Source organism: Pelophylax lessonae (assembly GCF_965119305.1).
Source record: "Pelophylax lessonae genome assembly, chromosome: 4".
Lineage (NCBI taxonomy): Eukaryota > Metazoa > Chordata > Amphibia > Anura > Ranidae > Pelophylax > Pelophylax lessonae.
Genome location: NC_138771.1, coordinates 59,131,538 through 59,150,507, shown reverse-complemented (window position 1 = coordinate 59,150,507; position 18,970 = coordinate 59,131,538). Strand labels below are relative to the sequence as shown.

The window sequence follows — 18,970 nt, the reverse complement described above, 5'->3', positions numbered from 1 at the left end:
TCACTTAAATAGAAGCTTTCTGACAAAGTGAAGCATGCTAAAAGATCTCAAAAAGCAACACATCATGCCGGGATCTGAAGAAATTCAAGAACAGATGGGAAAGGGTTACAAAGTAATTTCTAAGGCTTTGGGACTCCAGCAAACCACTTGGAACAGTGGTTTACCTTCCCAGGAGTGGCCGGCCTACAAAAATGGCTCCAAGGAGCACAACAACAACTTTTGCAGGAAGTCATAAAAGAACCCAGAACAACATCTAAAGAACTGCGGGCCTCACTTGCTTCAGTTAAGGTCAGTGTTCAGGATTCAACAATAAGAAAGAGACTGGGCACAAATGGCATCCATGGGAAAGTTCCAAGGCAAAAGCCAATGCTGACCAAAAAGAACACAAAGGCTCAACTGACGTTTGCTAAAAAAACATCTTGATTTCCCCAAGACTTTGGGGCAAATATTCTGTAGGCTGATAAGACAAAATTTGAACTTTTTTGAAGGCGTAAAACTAACACAGCATTTTTTAACTACTTGCCATCCGCGCTACAGCCTATATACGGCTGCAGCGCGGACTCGAATTTTCGGGAGGCCGTTTTTAAACGGCCTCCCAGTGACACGCCCCCCGCGCGCTCCCGCGAGCGCGCAGCGGGGAGAATCTGTGTCGGCCGTGTCCCTTGGACACGGCCGATCACAGATCGTGGTGAATGGCCAATCACAGCGGCCATTCACCACGTGATCGGATCATCCAATGAGAGATGATCTCATATGTAAACATATGAGATCATCTCTCATCGCCGGCGCTCCTTCCTCACACGGAGCCTGCAGTGTGAGGAAGGAGGGAGAGCTGCACAGCGCCAGGGACAAAGAGACATGTAATCAGGGCACTGATCACCAGTGCCCTGATTACTACAAGGTAAAAAACATACACAGTGCCCCCCCATCAGTGCCCACAGTGCCCGCCATCAGTGTCCCCATCAATGCCCACAATCAGTACCCATAGTGCTGCCAGTCAGTGCCCATCAGTGCCTGCTCATCTAGGCACTGATAAGCACTGACTGGCAGCACTATGGGCACTGAGTGTGGGCACTGATGGTGCTGCCCATCAGTGCTCATCAGTGCTGCCCATCAGTGCCACCCGTCAGTGTCCATCAGTGCCATCCGCCAGTGCCCATCAGTGCCGCCTCTCAGTGCCCAGCAGTGCCGCCCGCCAGTGCCGCCTCTCAGTGCCCAGCAGTGCCATCTCTCAGTGCCCAGCAGTGCCACCTCTCAGTGCCCAGCAGTGCCACCTATCAGTGCTCATCAGTGCCGCCTATCAGTGCTCATCAGTGCCGCCTATCAGTGCCCCCTATCAGTGCCACCTATCAGTGCCACCTATCAGTGCCGCCTATCAGTGCTCATCATTGCGGCATATTAGTACCTCCTCATCAGTGCCCATAAGTGCCACCTCATCAGTGCCCATAAGTGCCGCCTCATCAGTGCCCATCAGTGCAGCCTATCAGTGCCGCCTCATCAGCGCCCGTCAGTGAAGGAGAAAAATTTATTTTCAAAATTTACTCACAGAAAATAAGAAACTTTTTTTTTTTTTTCAAAATTTTCTGTCTTTATTCTTTTTTTTTTGTAAAAAATAAAAAACCCAGAGATGATTAAATACCACCAAAAGAAAGCTCTATTTGTGTGAAAAAAATGATAAAAATTTCAAATGGGTACAGTGTAGCATGACCGCGCAATTGTCAGTCAAAGTGTGACAGCGCTGAAAGCTGAAAATTGGCCTGGATGGGAAGGGTGTTTAAGTGCACAGTAGGCAAGTGGTTAAAAAGAAAATCATATCAACAGTCAAACATTGTGGTGGTAGTGTGATGGTCTGAAGCTGCTTTGTAGCTTCAGGACCTGGACGAATTGCTAGAACCATGAATTCTGTGCTTTACCAGAAAATCCTGAAGTAGAATGTCTGGCCACCAGTTTGTGAACTCAAGCTCAAGCGCACTTGGGTTATGCAGCAGGATAATGATCCGAAATACACCAGCAAGTCCACCTCTGAATGGCTCAAAATCAGATTGAGATGCTGTGGCATGACCTTAAAGTGGTTGTATCCCCTATGTAAAAAAAAAAACCTGCAGGACAATAGCATAATGTGCTAGTATGCATTGCATACTAGCACATTATGAAATACTTACCTAAGAACGAAGCCCCCAGTGCACAAAGCAAGATCCATAAAGACATGGATGAGCGAGTTTGGGGTGGAGGAACTTGACTGGCCTGCACAGAGTCCTGATCTCAACCCGATGGACCACCTTTGGGATGGATTAAAGCGGAGACTGCGAGCCAGGCTCGCTTGTCGAACATCAGTGCCTGACCTCACAAATGAGCTTCTGGAAGAATGGTCAAACATTCCCATAGACACACTCCTAAAACCTTGTGGACAGCCTTCCCAGAAGAGTTGAAGCCGTTATAGCTGCAAAGGGTGGGCCAACTCAATATTGAACCCTACAGACTAAGACTGGGATGCCATTAAAGTTCATGTGTGTGAAAAGGCAGGCGTTCCAATACTTTTGATAATATAGTGTATGTATACCAGAGCTCACCACACTATGAAAACCAAAGCCATCATTTAACTTTTTTTTTTTTTTTATGTTAAATCACATTTGTAAGGTCCTCACCCAACAGAAACCAGAATCGATATGTAGGTGACATAATAGAACCATCACTAAATAACAGCTGTCTGTGACACTGAGCTATGGGTCTTACGTTGTAAATAATTTTTTTGGAGTCATTTTGTGAGGAGCCCATTGCATTCTTACGTCATAGGTACTTATTTCATACTTGATTTCTTGTTTGAGCATCTAGGAGACTGTAGTCAAGTGGCTTGAGGTCATGGGTTTTTGGCTCCATAGTGCCGAACAGGCTATACAGCGCATCCACTATACCAAGGTTTCTGATAAGCTTCTCTCTCTGCTGAAGACCCTGAAGCCTCTCCATCTCCTCTCGTTCATTAATATCCACTGGTTTCATGGAGTCGATCTTCATCTCCTGGGTCTAGGCAAAGAAAGTCAATAGTCACACACAGAACTTGTACAGTATCATGAACATGATAAAAATTCTGATGGATATTTTACAGAATAAAACTTTATGAAACATAATATCCATGCATCACGTAAAGCTAAAATAGCGCTGGTCCTGAAAGTGTATCTGAGCCTAAATATTAAAATGCAATACATTGCAGCTTACCAGACCTTAGAAATGGTGGATTCATTAGTTATTATTTTTTCAGACTAAGAACATTTTCTAGCAAGTACAGAAAATACATGCTGGTAGGTTAATTGGCTCATGTCTAAATTGGCCCTAGTATGTGCATATGTAGCACTACTCCCTTGGGAGCTGCTGGTTGCGGGTTCCCCTGGGTTACCATTAGCAACATGACAGTTTGACATTTTCCCAAGTATTTTAGCTTAGTCAGGAAACAGTCTGGCAGCTTTGGTTTTTGTGTTTTTATTTGGAACTTGGATAAGAGAAAGGAATGAGTGGGATACTCCAACTTTACACACTATGCACAATAGGCTGGGACGACCTGAAAATGCTGAGCAACGCTGAGTAACGCTAGTCATGGCTAGGCCGCTGTTTCACTTTGCCCTTAGCTGTGAAGTATATTTAAATGAGCTTTCTGAGGTAAACTGTATCCTGAGGTAAACTGTACTGTACTGCAGAACAACTTCAGGGCCCTTCCTGGCACCCCCTTTTGTTCCTATTCTTCAGGATCAACTACATGGCACCCCCTTTACTGATACACTCCTTGTGTGAGCTAGCTCCTTGATCCCCTGACTTCTCAGGAGTGGTCCCCTCTCATAGGCAGACCCTTAGGCAAATCTCCTGGTACTCACGATACTGTTTTTCCCCAAGATGATTCTGCCAGCAGCTCCAGTTGTCAGCACTCTGGATCCTCTGCAGCTCAGCTCCACACCTGGTTCACTAGGCCGACTGCCTGAACCACCTTCCTCACACCTGCAGGAGGAGAGACAGCCGTCCACCTCCTCCTGGGACTTTGCTCCCGCCAAAAGACGCCCTGTCACATGCTCCCTCTGGATTTATTGCCATAAACCCTGGGTGTACTACTGGCTAAGTTTCCTACACTGTCCAACAAGCTCCCTCATTGGATACAGTGGGGAGACTCCCTCAGACCCAGTGCATCCAGAGATGTATAGTAACTAAGAAGAACTACTTCACTACTGTACTTAAGTATCTGTATCTGTACTTTCCTAGAGTATAATTTTTTTCTCCTACTTCCACTTTTACTTCACTACATTTTTTCAATGATTTCAATACTTCTACTCCGATATTTTTTTTTTGTGCTGCGTAGTTACTCGTTACAATTATAAAAATTACCACTGCCAGAACAGTAGATGGCAGGTTTCATGAAGCTCAAAACATGTGTATTATCAGCGCATACGAAAATAAAAGCTACTGTATGTATAAATAAAAGCTGCATTTGAAATAATAAAAAACCATATGATGTTCAAACTTTTGACTTCTTTCTTTAAAAAACTACATAACACAGTACTTGTACTTTTATTTTCAGTACTTAAGTAACAATTTTTTTTTCAAAACTACTGGTACTTTTACTTTCAGTACTTGAGTAGCAAAATTTTTTAAAAAACTACTTGCAATACTTAAGTACAAAAAAAACGGAATTTTTGTAAAATCTTACCTGTAAAATTCCTTTCTCTGAGTCCTCCGACAGTCGCCGCCTCCTCTAAGTCATCACAATTGGGTATTGTCCACCTATCCGTAGGAATAGCTAGGCATATAGACTTAGTCAAAAGACAAAAGGCATTAGCATATACACACCCACGGGGGCTGTCCCATCTGGTCAATACCCCCCCCTGCATCACCACTCCCAACTCAGTTTGGTAGCATAGCAGTAGGTAATAAGAACCCCAAAAAAGAGGGGCGGGGGCGGCGACTGTCGGAGGACTCAGAGAAAGGAATTTTACAGGTAAGATTTTACAAAAATTCAATTTTCTCTTACGTCCTCCGACAGTCGCCGCCTCCTCTAAGTCATCACAATTGGGATGTCCCAAAGCAGTATAGACATGAGGGGTGAGAGACGCAACCGTAGAAAAGGCAACGCAGTACCCACATCAGAGAAAGGAAACTTACATGCACTGTAAGAGCCAACTGGGCAACAGCAAAAAAACAATGCTCAACAGGAGCAACAGCCCAGGAAAGCAAATGCCAACAGCCAGGGACCCAGAGAAAAAATCAAGGGTCCATCATGGCACAGCCGCACTGAGAAATTTGCGGCCAAAAGAAGCATCAGCTGATGCCAGAACGTCTACTTTGTAGAACTTGAAAAAAGTGTGCACTGACGACCAAGTCGCCGCCTTGCACACCTGGGCCACCGAGGCCCGATGCCAATAGGCCCAGGAAGTACTCAAAGACCTGGTAGAGTGCGCCTTAACAGGGAAGGGCGGAACCCGTTCCTTCAAGGCGTAAGCCTGTTCAATGGTCTGTCTGATCCATTTGGCAATAGTCGCTGCGGACGCAGCCATGCCCTTCCGAGGTCCCTCAGGAAGGACAAAGAGGGAATCCGTCTTCCGAAAGGACTCCGTAGACGACAGGTAAACCCTGATCGCCCTGACAACATCCAAAGAATGCAAGGCAATCTCCTTTGGATGTTTAGGCTTCGTACAAAGCGAAGGCAGGACAATGTCCTCATTAAGGTGATAATCAGAGATCACCTTGGGAAGGAAGGATGGGGGGGGGGGGTCGCAAAACCACCTTATCCCTGTGAATTATCAAGTAAGGGGAGCGGCAAGACAACGCCGCCAGCTCCGACACTCTGTGAGCCGAAGTGATCGCCACAAGAAAAGCAACCTTCTTCGACAGCAGAGGCAACTATATCTCCCTGATATTTTCAAAGGGAGCACGCTGCAATGCGGACAGGACCAAGTTCAAGTCCCATGGAGGTAAAGGCTCCTTTCTGGGAGGAGCCAAATGTCGCACACCTTGAATGAATGTGCGCACCAAGGAATGAGACGCCACAGGGCGTTGGAAAAGGACCGCCAGTGCTGACACCTGGCCCTTTATTGTGGCCAGCGCCAGGCGCTGATCCACTCCAGACTGGAGGAAAGCCAAGATTCTCGACACCGAGTAAGAACGAGGGGAAAACCCCCTGGACTCACACCAGGTGAAGTAGGCTTTCCAGGTACGGTAATAGATCTTACCAGAGGAAGATTTCCTAGCCTTGATCAAGGTAGGGATAACCTCAGAGGATAGACCCTTGTCCTTCAAGACCTGGGTCTCAACAGCCAGGCCGTTAAAGCCAGCGACTGTAAAGCAGGATGGAAGATCGGATCTTGAGACAGAAGATCTTCCCGCAGAGGCAGGCGCCATGAAGGTGCCACTGCCAGATGAACACCGTCGGCGTACCAGGACCGGCGAGGCCAGTCCGGTGCCACCAGAATCACCATGTGCGGTTCCGAGGCCAATCTGCGAAGGAACCGGGATAGCAACTGAATCGGAGGAAAGGCGTACATCAGACGATACTGATGCCAAGGGGCCACCAACGCATCCGAGGCGTCCGCCAACGGATCGCGCGTTCTTGCCACGAAGCTTTCCACCTTTCGGTTTAGCCGGGAAGCGAACAGATCCACATCTGGGGATCCCCATTTCGCACACAGCATCTGAAAGACCTCCGGGTGAAGGGACCATTCCCCCTGGTCCAGGGTCTGGCGGCTCAGATAGTCGGCCTGCCAATTTTCCACACCCGGAATGTGAACTGTCGAGATCGCCGGGACATGAGTCTCGGCCCAAGACAGAATGTCGGTCACCTCCCGGGCCGCTCGAGCACTCCTGGTGCCCCCCTGGGTTTGATGTAAGCCACCGCGGTAGCATTGTCCGTCTGTACGCGAACAGGCAGGCCCTGGAGACAGTCCGACCACTGGAAGAGACAGAGTTTTATTGCTCTTAGTTCCAGCACATTTATCGGGAGGGAGGATTCCTCCTCCGACCAAGTGCCCTGGGCAGACAGGTGGCCCAGGACTCCACCCCAGCCCGACAGGCTGGCGTCCGTGGTAACCACTGTCCACGCCACTGGGCGGAAGGACTTGCCTTCCGCCACCGCCGGGGACTGGATCCACCACAGAAGAGCCAATCTGGTCTGGCGACTCAAGGAGACATCCAGATCCAAGGACTGAGGAAGTCTGTCCCACCTGGCCAGGATCTCCGTCTGGAGAGCCCGCGTGTGGAACTGGGCAAAGGGAATCGCCTCGAAGGCTGACACCATCAACCCCAGGCCCCGCATGCAGGTCCTGAGTGACGAGGACGGATTGTCCCGGAGGGACCTGAGTTCGTCCCGCAAAGTCCGGAGCTTGTCCTCCGGCAAGAACACCTTTGCCTGAGCAGAGTCCAGAACCATTCCCAGGTAGGGAAGGCGAAGCGACGGAGACAATGCTGATTTCTGAACGTTGATGGTCCATCCGAACTCCTGGAGCGTCTGTACCGTGATGGACAGATCGCGCACAAGGTCCTGGCTGGCCCTCGATCTCAGAAGCAGATCGTCCATGTACCCCAGGACCGCAATGCCCTGGGCCCGTAGCAGGCCCAGGACCGGTGCCAACACCTTGGTAAACACCCTTGGTGCCGAAGCGAGACCGAAAGGTAACGCCACAAACTGGTAGTGGTCCTCTGCGATAGCAAACCGAAGGTACCGCTGATGAACCTCGAAAACGGGGATGTGCAGGTACGCATCCTTCAGATCTATCGAAGCCAGGAATTCTCCCGGTGTAAGATCCTGGTACCTTCGGTACCTTTCTAGCCTCTTACTTCCGCATTGCGTTCCACCATTCAGGTAGGTGGAACGCATATAGCTACCTGTCTCTTTAAACACCGATGATGTCACCACTAGGCGCCGCTCTGAGCGGCTATTTCAATCGCCGGTGTGCACTCACAAGGGGTTCGTGCAAACCGCCTGTTATACAGCCTTGTCTGACGCTGCCGAAGCCTCCAGCTATTTCCCCAATACCTGGATTGACCGGAGTCTCGCTACTTGATCCTGTATCTCGCTACTTGATCCTGTATCTCGCTACTGATCCTGTATCTCGCTACTTGATCCTTATCTCACTACCGGACCCCTCACCTCGCTAAACCAACTAGTGATAAGTACCCCGCAGGGGATTCCTTCCTATCAACTTACACTATCTACTCTTGTATTCTAAAGACTGTTGCTATCTCTAGGATCTATGCATTACTATTTCTATCATCTGCACCGTTACATAGATTGCTAGCTCTTGAGCCTACTACCATCTATATCCTTGCACTAACTTAGCATCTCCTGTACACTCCATCTGTTGTCCCCTACCACCTGATACTTGTACATGATTGCAAACCTTCCTGCATACTATCTATCACCATCTGCTATCACTCCTGCAACACTACTACCTTAGTGCCTATCATTGCTATCACTACTCAAGCCTATCCTTCAGTATAACACCTCAACACTACTGCATACAGATCTATCACTCCAGGAACATCTTATCTGAGTGTTTGTGTATGTGTATGCTGAAGCAGGCTGGGCCACAATGATGAGTCTGGAGAGTTGGATATGGTGATTCAACACATCTCTACAGGACTACTGAGTGGAAATTCTGCAGCTGCAAATCCAGTTCACTAAAACAAACCCAGAGTGTTACAGATTGCACGAACCTGAAAAAAATGGATTCAGCAGAATTAGCCACTCATGTGATGCACCTAACACAAAAGGTAGATGCATTAATCCTTTCCCTTACCGAAGTGAAAAATGAAAATCAGACTTTGAGACAGCAGATAGCCCGTGTTTCACAGCTCACTGCTGCTCAACCTCGTGAGCCCAAATAAACCCTCCTCTAGTGTTTACAGGTGATCGGAAAAAATTTCGTGAATTTAAAAACGCATGTCAATTGCTTTTTAATTTAAAACCTCGTACTTACACTACAGACCAAATTAAAGTCTGCACCACTATCTCATATATGTCAGGTGATCCACGGGCTTGGGCAGACTCTCTCTTTGAGAAAAATGACCCTCTTCTCAACTCCTATCCTACATTCCTAGCAGAACTCTCTAGCTTATATGAAGACCCAAATAGGCAGAGTACTGCTGACAGCCAATTGAGGGTTTTAAAACAAGGAAGGAGACCTGTTGAAGACTTCGTAGCAGAGTTCAAGAGATGGACCCTTGATTCAGGGTGGAATGATGCATCTCTGAGAACCCAGTTCAGACTCGGGTTATCCGAAGCCGTTAAAGACGAGCTCGCCCGAGCGGATTTACCTGGCACTCTGGATGCCTTAATACAACTCAGCATCAATATTGACAGACGATTACGAGAAAGAAAGACTGAGAAAATGGGAGTACCATTTCCCAATCCTTCTCGGGTTTCGTCCGTTGACCCTACTCCCATGGAGGTAGGAACCATACACCCACCATTATCGTCTGCTGAACGAGCCAGGAGAAAATCTCAAAATCTCTGCATGTACTGCGCCTCCCCGGATCATCTGATAAGCGTCTGTCCCCTTGTCCGCAAAAAAGAGGGTGAGTGTTCACATGTCTTGTTGGGGGGATTAACGACTTCTTTTTCTAATCCCTATCTTTTTATTCATTTGACCTTACAGTGGGACCAAAATAGGATCACCACCAAGGCTATGATCGACACAGGATCTTGTGGGAACTACATTGACACTAGTTTTGTTGCTTTGAATAAAATACCTATTATTTCAAAATCTAAACCTGTCTCTGTTAGTTTTATTAATGGTATTCCGTTATCTTCTGGTCCAATTACCAATCAGACACAAGCACTTCTTGCTACTGCTAACGAGTCTCATGCTGAGACCACCACTTTTGATGTATTACCTTCACCACATTTTCCCATTATTTTGGGGCTTCCCTGGTTACACATACATCAACCAACCATTGATTGGAAAACGCGGACTTTAACCTTCCCCTCTCACTATTGCGAGACCACGTGTAACCTCCAATCATATTAAAAAATCCTGTCCATGGTGTCTGATGAAATGACACCACCACCATGTTATCAGGATCTATCAGAAGTCTTCCTTGAGAAAAATGCTCAAGTGTTGCCTCCCCATAGGGACTATGATTGTTCTATTGATCTACTCCCTAATAGTAAACTACCTTTCGGTCATGTTTATCCTCTTTCTCAGGATGAACTTTCTCATCTCAAGGAATACTTGGATGAGAATTTAGCGAAAGGGTTTATTAGACCCTCTACTTCTTCCACAGCTGCAGGACTTTTCTTTGTCCGCAAGAAGGATTTAAGTCTCAGGCCTATTATTGACTATAGGCAATTAAATACTATTACGATAAAGGATCGCTATCCTTTACCTCTCATTCCCGAACTCATTGAACAAGTGCGCGGAGCTACCTACTTTTCAAAATTGGACCTAAAAGGGGCATACAATCTCATCCGTATCCGTAATGGGGATGAGTGGAAGACGGCATTCAGAACTAGATACGGACTATTCGAATATCTAGTGATGCCTTTTGGGTTGTGTAATGCTCCCGCAGCATTTCAACGGTTCATAAATTACATCTTCAGAGACTTACTTGATGTTTGTGTTGTGGAATATCTGGATGATATATTTATTCTCAATCCTTGTCTGAACATGTAAGACATGTAAGACTTGTGTTGTCCAGATTACTCGCACACAATTTATACGTAAAATTGAAAAAATGCCTATTTCATAAGGAAGAAGTACTATTCCTAGGATACATCATATCTAAGAACGGTATCAAGATGGATACGAGCAAGATATCGTGTATTCTGGATTGGCCTGTACCAACAACTCGTAAGGCATTACAACGATTCCTTGGATTCTCAAACTTCTATAGGAAGTTCATCAAGAACTTCTCTTCTATTGTGAGACCGCTCACACAACTTACAAGTGTAAAAAAACCATTCAATTGGTCTGAAGAAGCAAATAAAGCTTTCCGATTGTTAAAATCAAGCTTCACTTCTGCTCCCATACTACGCCATCCAGACCCATCCCTCCAATACATCCTGGAGGTAGATGCGTCGAATATGGCTGTAGGAGCAGTTCTTTCCCAACGACCAACGAATACTTCACCACTCCACCCAGTTGCTTTTTTCTCTAAATCACTAAGTAGCCCAGAGGTGAATTACCCAGTGGGTGAAAAAGAGTTGCTTGCCATAAAACTGGCACTAGAAAATTGGCGACATTTACTTGAAGGTACCCGGTTGCCAATACTCATATATACAGATCATAAGAATCTCCAATACCTTCAGACCAACAAGACTCTCTCCTACCGGCAGGTACGTTGGTCATTATTCTTCCTAAGATTCAATTTCTTAGTGACCTACACACCTGCAGATAAAAACAAGAAGGCGGATGCGTTATCACGGTTAACCGAAGATAACTGTGCCGAAATCCCTTCACTTCCTATAATACCCCATGATCGTATCATTGGTGTTGTTCGTTCCTTGAAGGAAGAGATTCTGCACAGTCTAGGACTGGATTCACCACCACCACAACTAAGTGCTGATGCAGAAGGCTTCCTCTACTTTAACGACAAACTCTACATACCTCCTGGTATGCGTACCAAAATCTTGGAATTATCACATGACGTTCCTATGGCAGGACATATGGGTATGACTAAGACATTCAATTTGCTCACCAGGCAATTTTGGTGGCCTGGTATGAAGACGTCTGTACAAAAATTTGTTTCCTCGTGTGACATCTGTGCAAGGTCCAAAATTGACACTACAAAACCATCTGGTCTACTTTGCAGTCTACCAATACCCAAAGTTCCATGGGCAGTTGTGTCCTTAGACTTTATAGTAGAATTACCACCTTCCAAAGGATTTACTACCATTCTAGTGTCAGTGGACCATCTGACAAAGATGGCACATTTCATTTCTATTCGCAGACTACCTTCATCTAAGGAAACAGCGGAATTACTAGTGAAACATGTGTTCAAGCTACATGGAATTCCAAAGACTCTTTTATCTGACCGAGGTTCACAGTTCATCTCTAAGTTTTGGCAAGCTCTATGTCATATACTACGTATTGAGCGAAAACTTACTTCCCCCTATCACCCTCAAACCAATGGACAAACTGAAAGAGTCAACCAGTGCATTGAACAATATTTGCGTTGCTACACCTCATACCTACAGGATGATTGGGTGGACCTCCTCCCTCTGGCAGAATTTGCTTATAATAATGCAACCCACAGTACTACTAAGCAAAGTCCGTTCTACCTAAACTATGGGTTTCATCCCACACTTCTTCCACCACGCATCCTACCATCAAGTAACCCAGTAGCCTCTGATTATCTTACCCAAATAAAAGACTCTCTGGGTTTACTTAACACCACCATCTCGCATGCTCATAGCCAACAAAAAAGGTACTACGACCTTCGTAGAAGACCTTCTCCACAATATGCTGTTGGGGATCTTGTTTGGCTATCTACGAAAAACTTGAGGTTAAAAATCCCCAGTAAAAAGCTTGGACCTTTGTTTCTGGGACCTTTCCCAATCGAGAAGCTCATTGGGAGAGCTGCAGTTCAACTCACCTTACCGGCAGATCTTAAAATGCACCCCATCTTTCACGTGTCTCTACTGAAGCCACATGTTCCCAACCAAGGAATTAGACCTACCATCTCGCCTCCACCTCCAGTACAAGTTGAAGGGGGAGAAGAATTTGAGATTAGGGAGATTTTGGATTCTCGTATCCACAGAGGAAAACTCCAATATCTCATCAGATGGAAGAACTATGGTCCCCAAGACGACACCTGGTTGGATGCTTCTGACGTTCACGTTCCCAGGCTTATACGAAGGTTCCACTCCAAATACCCCGAGAGACCAGTGCTATAGGCCTTCTGGAGCCGGCCTTAGGGGGGGGTACTGTAAGATCCTGGTACCTTCGGTACCTTTCTAGCCTCTTACTTCCGCATTGCGTTCCACCATTCAGGTAGGTGGAACGCATATAGCTACCTGTCTCTTTAAACACCGATGATGTCACCACTAGGCGCCGCTCTGAGCGGCTATTTCAATCGCCGGTGTGCACTCACAAGGGGTTCGTGCAAACCGCCTGTTATACAGCCTTGTCTGACGCTGCCGAAGCCTCCAGCTATTTCCCCAATACCTGGATTGACCGGAGTCTCGCTACTTGATCCTGTATCTCGCTACTTGATCCTGTATCTCGCTACTTGATCCTTATCTCACTACCGGACCCCTCACCTCGCTAAACCAACTAGTGATAAGTACCCCGCAGGGGATTCCTTCCTATCAACTTACACTATCTACTCTTGCTATCTCTAGGATCTATGCATTACTATTTCTATAATCTGCACCGTTACATAGATTGCTAGCTCTTGAGCCTACTACCATCTATATCCTTGCACTAACTTAGCATCTCCTGTACACTCCATCTGTTGTCCCCTACCGCCTGATACTTGTACATGATTGCTAACCTTCCTGCATACTATCTATCACCATCTGCTATCACTCCTGCAAAACTACTACCTTAGTGCCTATCATTGCTATCACTACTCAAGCCTATCCTTCAGTATAACACCTCAACACTACTGCATACAGATCTATCACTCCAGGAACATCTTATCTGAGTGTTTGTGTATGTGTATGCTGAAGCAGGCTGGGCCACAATGATGAGTCTGGAGAGTTGGATATGGTGATTCAACACATCTCTACAGGACTACTGAGTGGAAATTCTGCAGCTGCAAATCCAGTTCACTAAAACAAACCCAGAGCGTTACACCCGGACTCAAGGAGGCCACAACCAAACAGAGAGACTCCATTCGAAACTTTCGAACACGCACGAAGCGGTTCAGCGCTTTCAGGTCCAGAATAGGACGCACTTTGCCCTCCTTCCTGGGCACAGTGAACAGATTCGAATAAAACCCCCGAAACCTGTCCCGATGAGGCACCGGGACAATCACTCCCTGAGCAAGCAGGTCCTGCACTGCCCGATGCAAATCCTGCAGACACCCCGGAAGCAGATGGAGATTGGAGGGAAAGAATCTGTCCGCCGGCCTGGAAAGGAATTTGATCTTGTATCTTGATCGAACGATTTCCTGGACCCACCTGTCCGATATCCGGAGCAGCCAAGGTCGGAGGAAACCGCGCAAATGTCCCCCCACCCCTGAAATGGGTGAGGGCGCCCCTTCAGGCAGAGGCGGATTGTCCCGCCGAGCCGGCATTGCCGGCCTACTGCTTACCCGCCCAGGGCTTCTTCTGGTTGCTCTGGGCCTTGAAGGGCTTGCCCTTGGATTGGTTCCGAAAGGCACGAAAGGACCCCTGATTGGATCTAGGCGCAGAACCCCGCTTGCCTCGGAAAGACTTGTTCTTCGGGTTCTGGGGCAGCATAGTGCTCTTGCCCCCCGTTACGCCTTTCACCAGGGTATCCAATGCCTCGCCAAAAAGGCGAGAGCCAGCATAGGGAAAATCAGCAACTGTTTTCCGTGAGGACTGGTCGGCCGACCAGCTCTTCAGCCATATCAGTCGCCGGTTAAGCACCGCGACACTCGAGAGGCGAGTCACCAAGGGGGCCTCATTTAAGGCCGCATCACACAAATACATGACTCCTTGGTGGATCTGGTCCACCATTTCCAGTCGTGCAGGCGGCACGTCATCAGACACTAGGGTGCTTCGAAGCACCTTGATCCAATCAGCTACCGCCTGAGCCACCATATAGGATGCGAAAACGGGTTTGAGCAACGAACCCGCCACAGTATAGGAATGGCGGGCTAGAGACTCCAACCGCCGGTCCGTAGGATCCCGGAAAACCGGAGTATCCTCAGTAGGAACCAAGGTAGCCTTGTTCAGCACGGCCACAGTGTGATCTACCTGTGGAGGCACACACCATCGCGATTCCGTAGCCGGCGCAAAAGGATAAAGCAATTTGAACCGACTAGGCACCACGAATGGACGTTTTAACGTGCGCCACATTTCATTAACAGTGTAATGAAAATTCAGCTGGGCAGGGAAAAACCTGCGCAGACTTGCGGGTCCTGTGCGTCCCAAAAGAGGACACAACACCCGGAGGAGTGGGCTCATCCTCTAAATGCAAGGTTTCCTTCACAGAAACAATCAACTCATCCATTGTCGCCCGTTCTTCAGGTGACCCTGGGGAGGATGTGTCAACACCCTCAATTTCAGCCTCCCCCTCAGACCCCGGGGGGTCCAGGGATGAGCGGGACCCTGAAAAGGGCACGCTCGCAGCAGCAGCAGCAGCAGCAGCCATATCCCCATCTGAATCAGAAGAGAGAGACAGCCTGGGCCGTTTTCTCGCAGCCCGTTCAGACATCAGCATTTCCATATTTGCCACTAAAGTCGCAACCACAGCAGCCAGATCAGGTCGCAGCGGAGCCACAGGAGAACTGGGGCCCCCCACTAAAGCTGGAGGAAACTTGCTTTCCTGAGAATCCATGGCTCAAGACAAGAAAAAATTACAGTGCAAAAAAATTGTGTACTGTCCCCTTAAATAGCGCTGCGGAGTGCGCAGCCCACCGCTACTGTCACAGCTATTAAGACCCCCAAAAGGAGAAAGAAAACTGAGCCAGAAGCAGTATGCAGAAGAAGACTGAGAGAGATACACTGCAGAGCCCGCAGATCGTTGCTACCTGTGTCCTTGCTGCCTGAGAGGAGAAGGAAATGCTGCTGGAAGGGGCTGGCTATAAGCCAGACCTCAGGGAAAATGGCTGCCCATAGGAAATGCATTGGAGGCTACACCAAGATGGCCGCCGACATGCGGCCGAACCGATCGTTCTACAGCCCACAAAATGGCGGCGGAGGGCGCCAAAACGATCTGTATACTCGCCCCAGAGGGGCCATATCCATGTGCAGTAAAAAACATGGCGGACCGCGCAAACATACCCCCGCAGCGGTCGCCGCACAACACTCAAGTCTGTACCCCCAAACATGCACCTAAGGTGACACAGGGACAGGGACCCCCAGCAAAAACATACAGATCTGCACAAAGCGAACCCCGCAGGGATCGCACAGGGAGTCACACAGGCACAGACATGGGGACACACAGCAACACAGACTGCCACCCCAGACAGAGGCCCCACACAGAAAAGTACTTACCTGTACCCGATGGCGTGGGGGAGCCTCTATGCACGGATAAACCTCTGTCCTCTCCTGACAGGGAGTGCCGTGAGCCAGGGACATGACGCTGCAGCAGCGCAGACGAGTCCTGTGAGGTAGCCACCTCACGGCTGCATCCCTGCAGCGAACAGGGATGGGTCGTTCTTAATGCCAGGGCGAACCATAGCTGAACGCTCGATGGCGGGCTGGGGGTCCATCTGACCCTCTGTGCCCTGGAGAACCAGGGCGGCCAGTCCGAATCCCAGCACCGCATGATCCATCTTCATCCGAAGAATAAACTAACACTAAAGCTGACAAAATAAACAGCTAGTAAAGTGAGAGAAAAAAAACTGACATTTAAAAGAAAATCAAATAAAAGATTTAGGAAGGCTGAGACTGAAGCCCCAGCACAAGGTAGCCTGAACTATTCCTGATGCTAGGCAAACTAAAACTGAGTTGGGAGTGGTGATGCAGGGGGGGTATTGACCAGATGGGACAGCCCCCGTGGGTGTGTATATGCTAATGCCTTTTGTCTTTTGACTAAGTCTATATGCCTAGCTATTCCTACGGATAGGTGGACAATACCCAATTGTGATGACTTAGAGGAGGCGGCGACTGTCGGAGGACGTAAGAGAAATGTTGAATACTTTAGTACTTCTACTCAAGTCACTTTTTGATCAAGCACTTCCACTTCTACTCAAGTCACTTTTTGATCGAGCACTTGTACTTTTACTCAAGTATGGGTTTCGAGTACTTTATACAACTCTGAGTACATCACACCTGGAAACATGGGACAGGTAAAACTAACAGATCAAGCTCCCCAGCAGGAGCAAAAAAGAGGCTTTTATCAAGCACCTGTCTAGGAGGGTGCTACACATGTATGAATGTGAGTTTGGTAACTTAGATTGTAAGCTCCTTGAGGACAGGAACTGATGTGAATGTTTAATATATATGTAAAGCGTTGCGTAAATTGACGGCGCTATATATGTAGCTGTAATCAATAAATAATGCCAGAAATGCAGTGTCCTTAGTCACTTCCTATATGCTGAAAAGACAGCAAGAAGAATGTTATCCTTCATTTGTGAACTACTAGTCCCACCCATCTATCATGTAATGAAGATGAAAAAAGGCAGACATGTTTGAAATCCAGCCTTTGTGATAACTATGGTTGCCCCCATAGATACCATGGAGAAGTGTAGCCACCAATGGGACAGTAAGAGTGTTATTTGCACCATTAACAGGGAAAAATATGGGGAAAAAAAGCATGGAAAAAAAACAAAAAAACAAATGCAGTCGCCTCATCTATGGCTTGGTAGGTTGCAATATATAACATTCTTGGTTTTAGGTATGCTTGATCCATTCACAATTGTCCAGTTTCTTGCAGTACATGCCTTAAATAGTTTTGCATTTTAAGTAGAAATTGTATTAATTACTATGTAATAATTGCAACCTATGTGCTGCATCTTAGCCGTGGTTCACACTGGCGTGATTTGTCATGTGACCTGAGAGTTCAAAGTTGCATGACAAATCAACCTCATTAGCGGCAATGGAATTGTTCTAACAGAAGCGACTTGATTCGCTCTTACTTAGAAAAAAGTTCTTGCACTACTTTTGGTGTGACTTCAATACGACTTGCATTGACTTCTGTTAAAGAAGTCGTATGCAAGCTGCGATGATGCTGCGCCACCACAACAGATCTGAAGTCGCGGCAGTGTGAACCGGGCTTTAGTGAGTTTTTAAAACTTAGAAACTTTTTTTTTTGTCTCAGGTTTGTCAAATGGCCCCTGTAATGAATGCTAGATGCAAAAAAATACTTTTTTTTTTCCACCAGCGTATTAAAACCTGCAGGCTAGGCCTGACCTGCTGTCTTATGTTGCAGAATTCCCTATACACATATATATACATATACACACACACACACACACATTATATATATATATATATAGATATATATATCTATATATATATATACATACATACACACATACAGGGCCGGTGCAAGGGTTTTTGCCGCCCTAGGCAAAATGAAAATTGACGCCCCCCCCATAAGCTTTAGCCCACGATGTGACATCTCAAACCCATATGATCTGCCCATATGACATCACATATGTCCCACCCCTTTCTCAACATCAATTCAGCCTGATCAGTGCCCATCAATGCAGCCTGATCAGTGCCCATCAACTCAGCCTCATAAGTGCCCATCAGATCAGCCTCATCAGTGCCCATCAATGCAGCATCATTATTGCCAATCAATGCAACCTCACCAGTACCCATCAATGCAACCTGATGTGGGGGTCAGCTGTGTTATGGTCTCTCACCTCAGCGATGGCAGCTCAGCAGGTCCTTGCACGGCCTCCCCCTAGTCAGCACAATCCCCTCCAGTCTGCTCAATCCCCTCTCAGTTTACACAATCCCCCCCTAGTCTGCACAGCCCCCCTCAGTTTACAGAATCCCCCCTAGTTCCCCCTAGTCTTCACAATCCCCCCCCCCCAGAATGCACAGCCCCCCCTCAGTTTACACAATCCCCCCCTTCCCCAGTCTGCACAATTACCCCCCCCCCCCCCAGTCTGCACAATCCCCCTTCCCCCAGTTTGCACAGGGGGAGTAAAAAATTAAAAAGGAAAGAAGTGGTGAAACAAAAAGAGGTTGTGGGAGAGAGGGGGGTTGTGCAGGGTGCAGATAGCTTACTCACGAATTAAGTTTCCCCCCTCAGGCTGGTCTCCACAGGTAGGCTGAGCTCAGACACACAGTGCATGTAGGGGGCTGGAGTGTAGGCGGGGTTTGGCTGGAAACAAATGGGAGGAGGAGTGTCAGATTGAACAGGTGGCCGAGTGTTAGGGAGGAGCTAGAAAGACAGTGGGCAGCGACGGA

At 47.4% G+C, this 18,970-nt stretch overlaps 1 protein-coding gene across 2 annotated transcripts in view; it reads right to left on the bottom strand.

Moving 5' to 3' along the window:
• TTLL13 (tubulin tyrosine ligase like 13) overlaps positions 1-18,970 on the bottom strand; it is a 92,886-nt gene that overhangs the window by 16,349 nt on the left and 57,567 nt on the right. For both annotated transcript variants that reach the window (XM_082253224.1, XM_082253223.1), the window contains exon 13: positions 2,809-3,021. In XM_082253224.1, the coding sequence (XP_082109350.1) occupies positions 2,809-3,021 (213 nt within the window). The remainder of the gene's footprint in view (positions 1-2,808; positions 3,022-18,970) is intronic.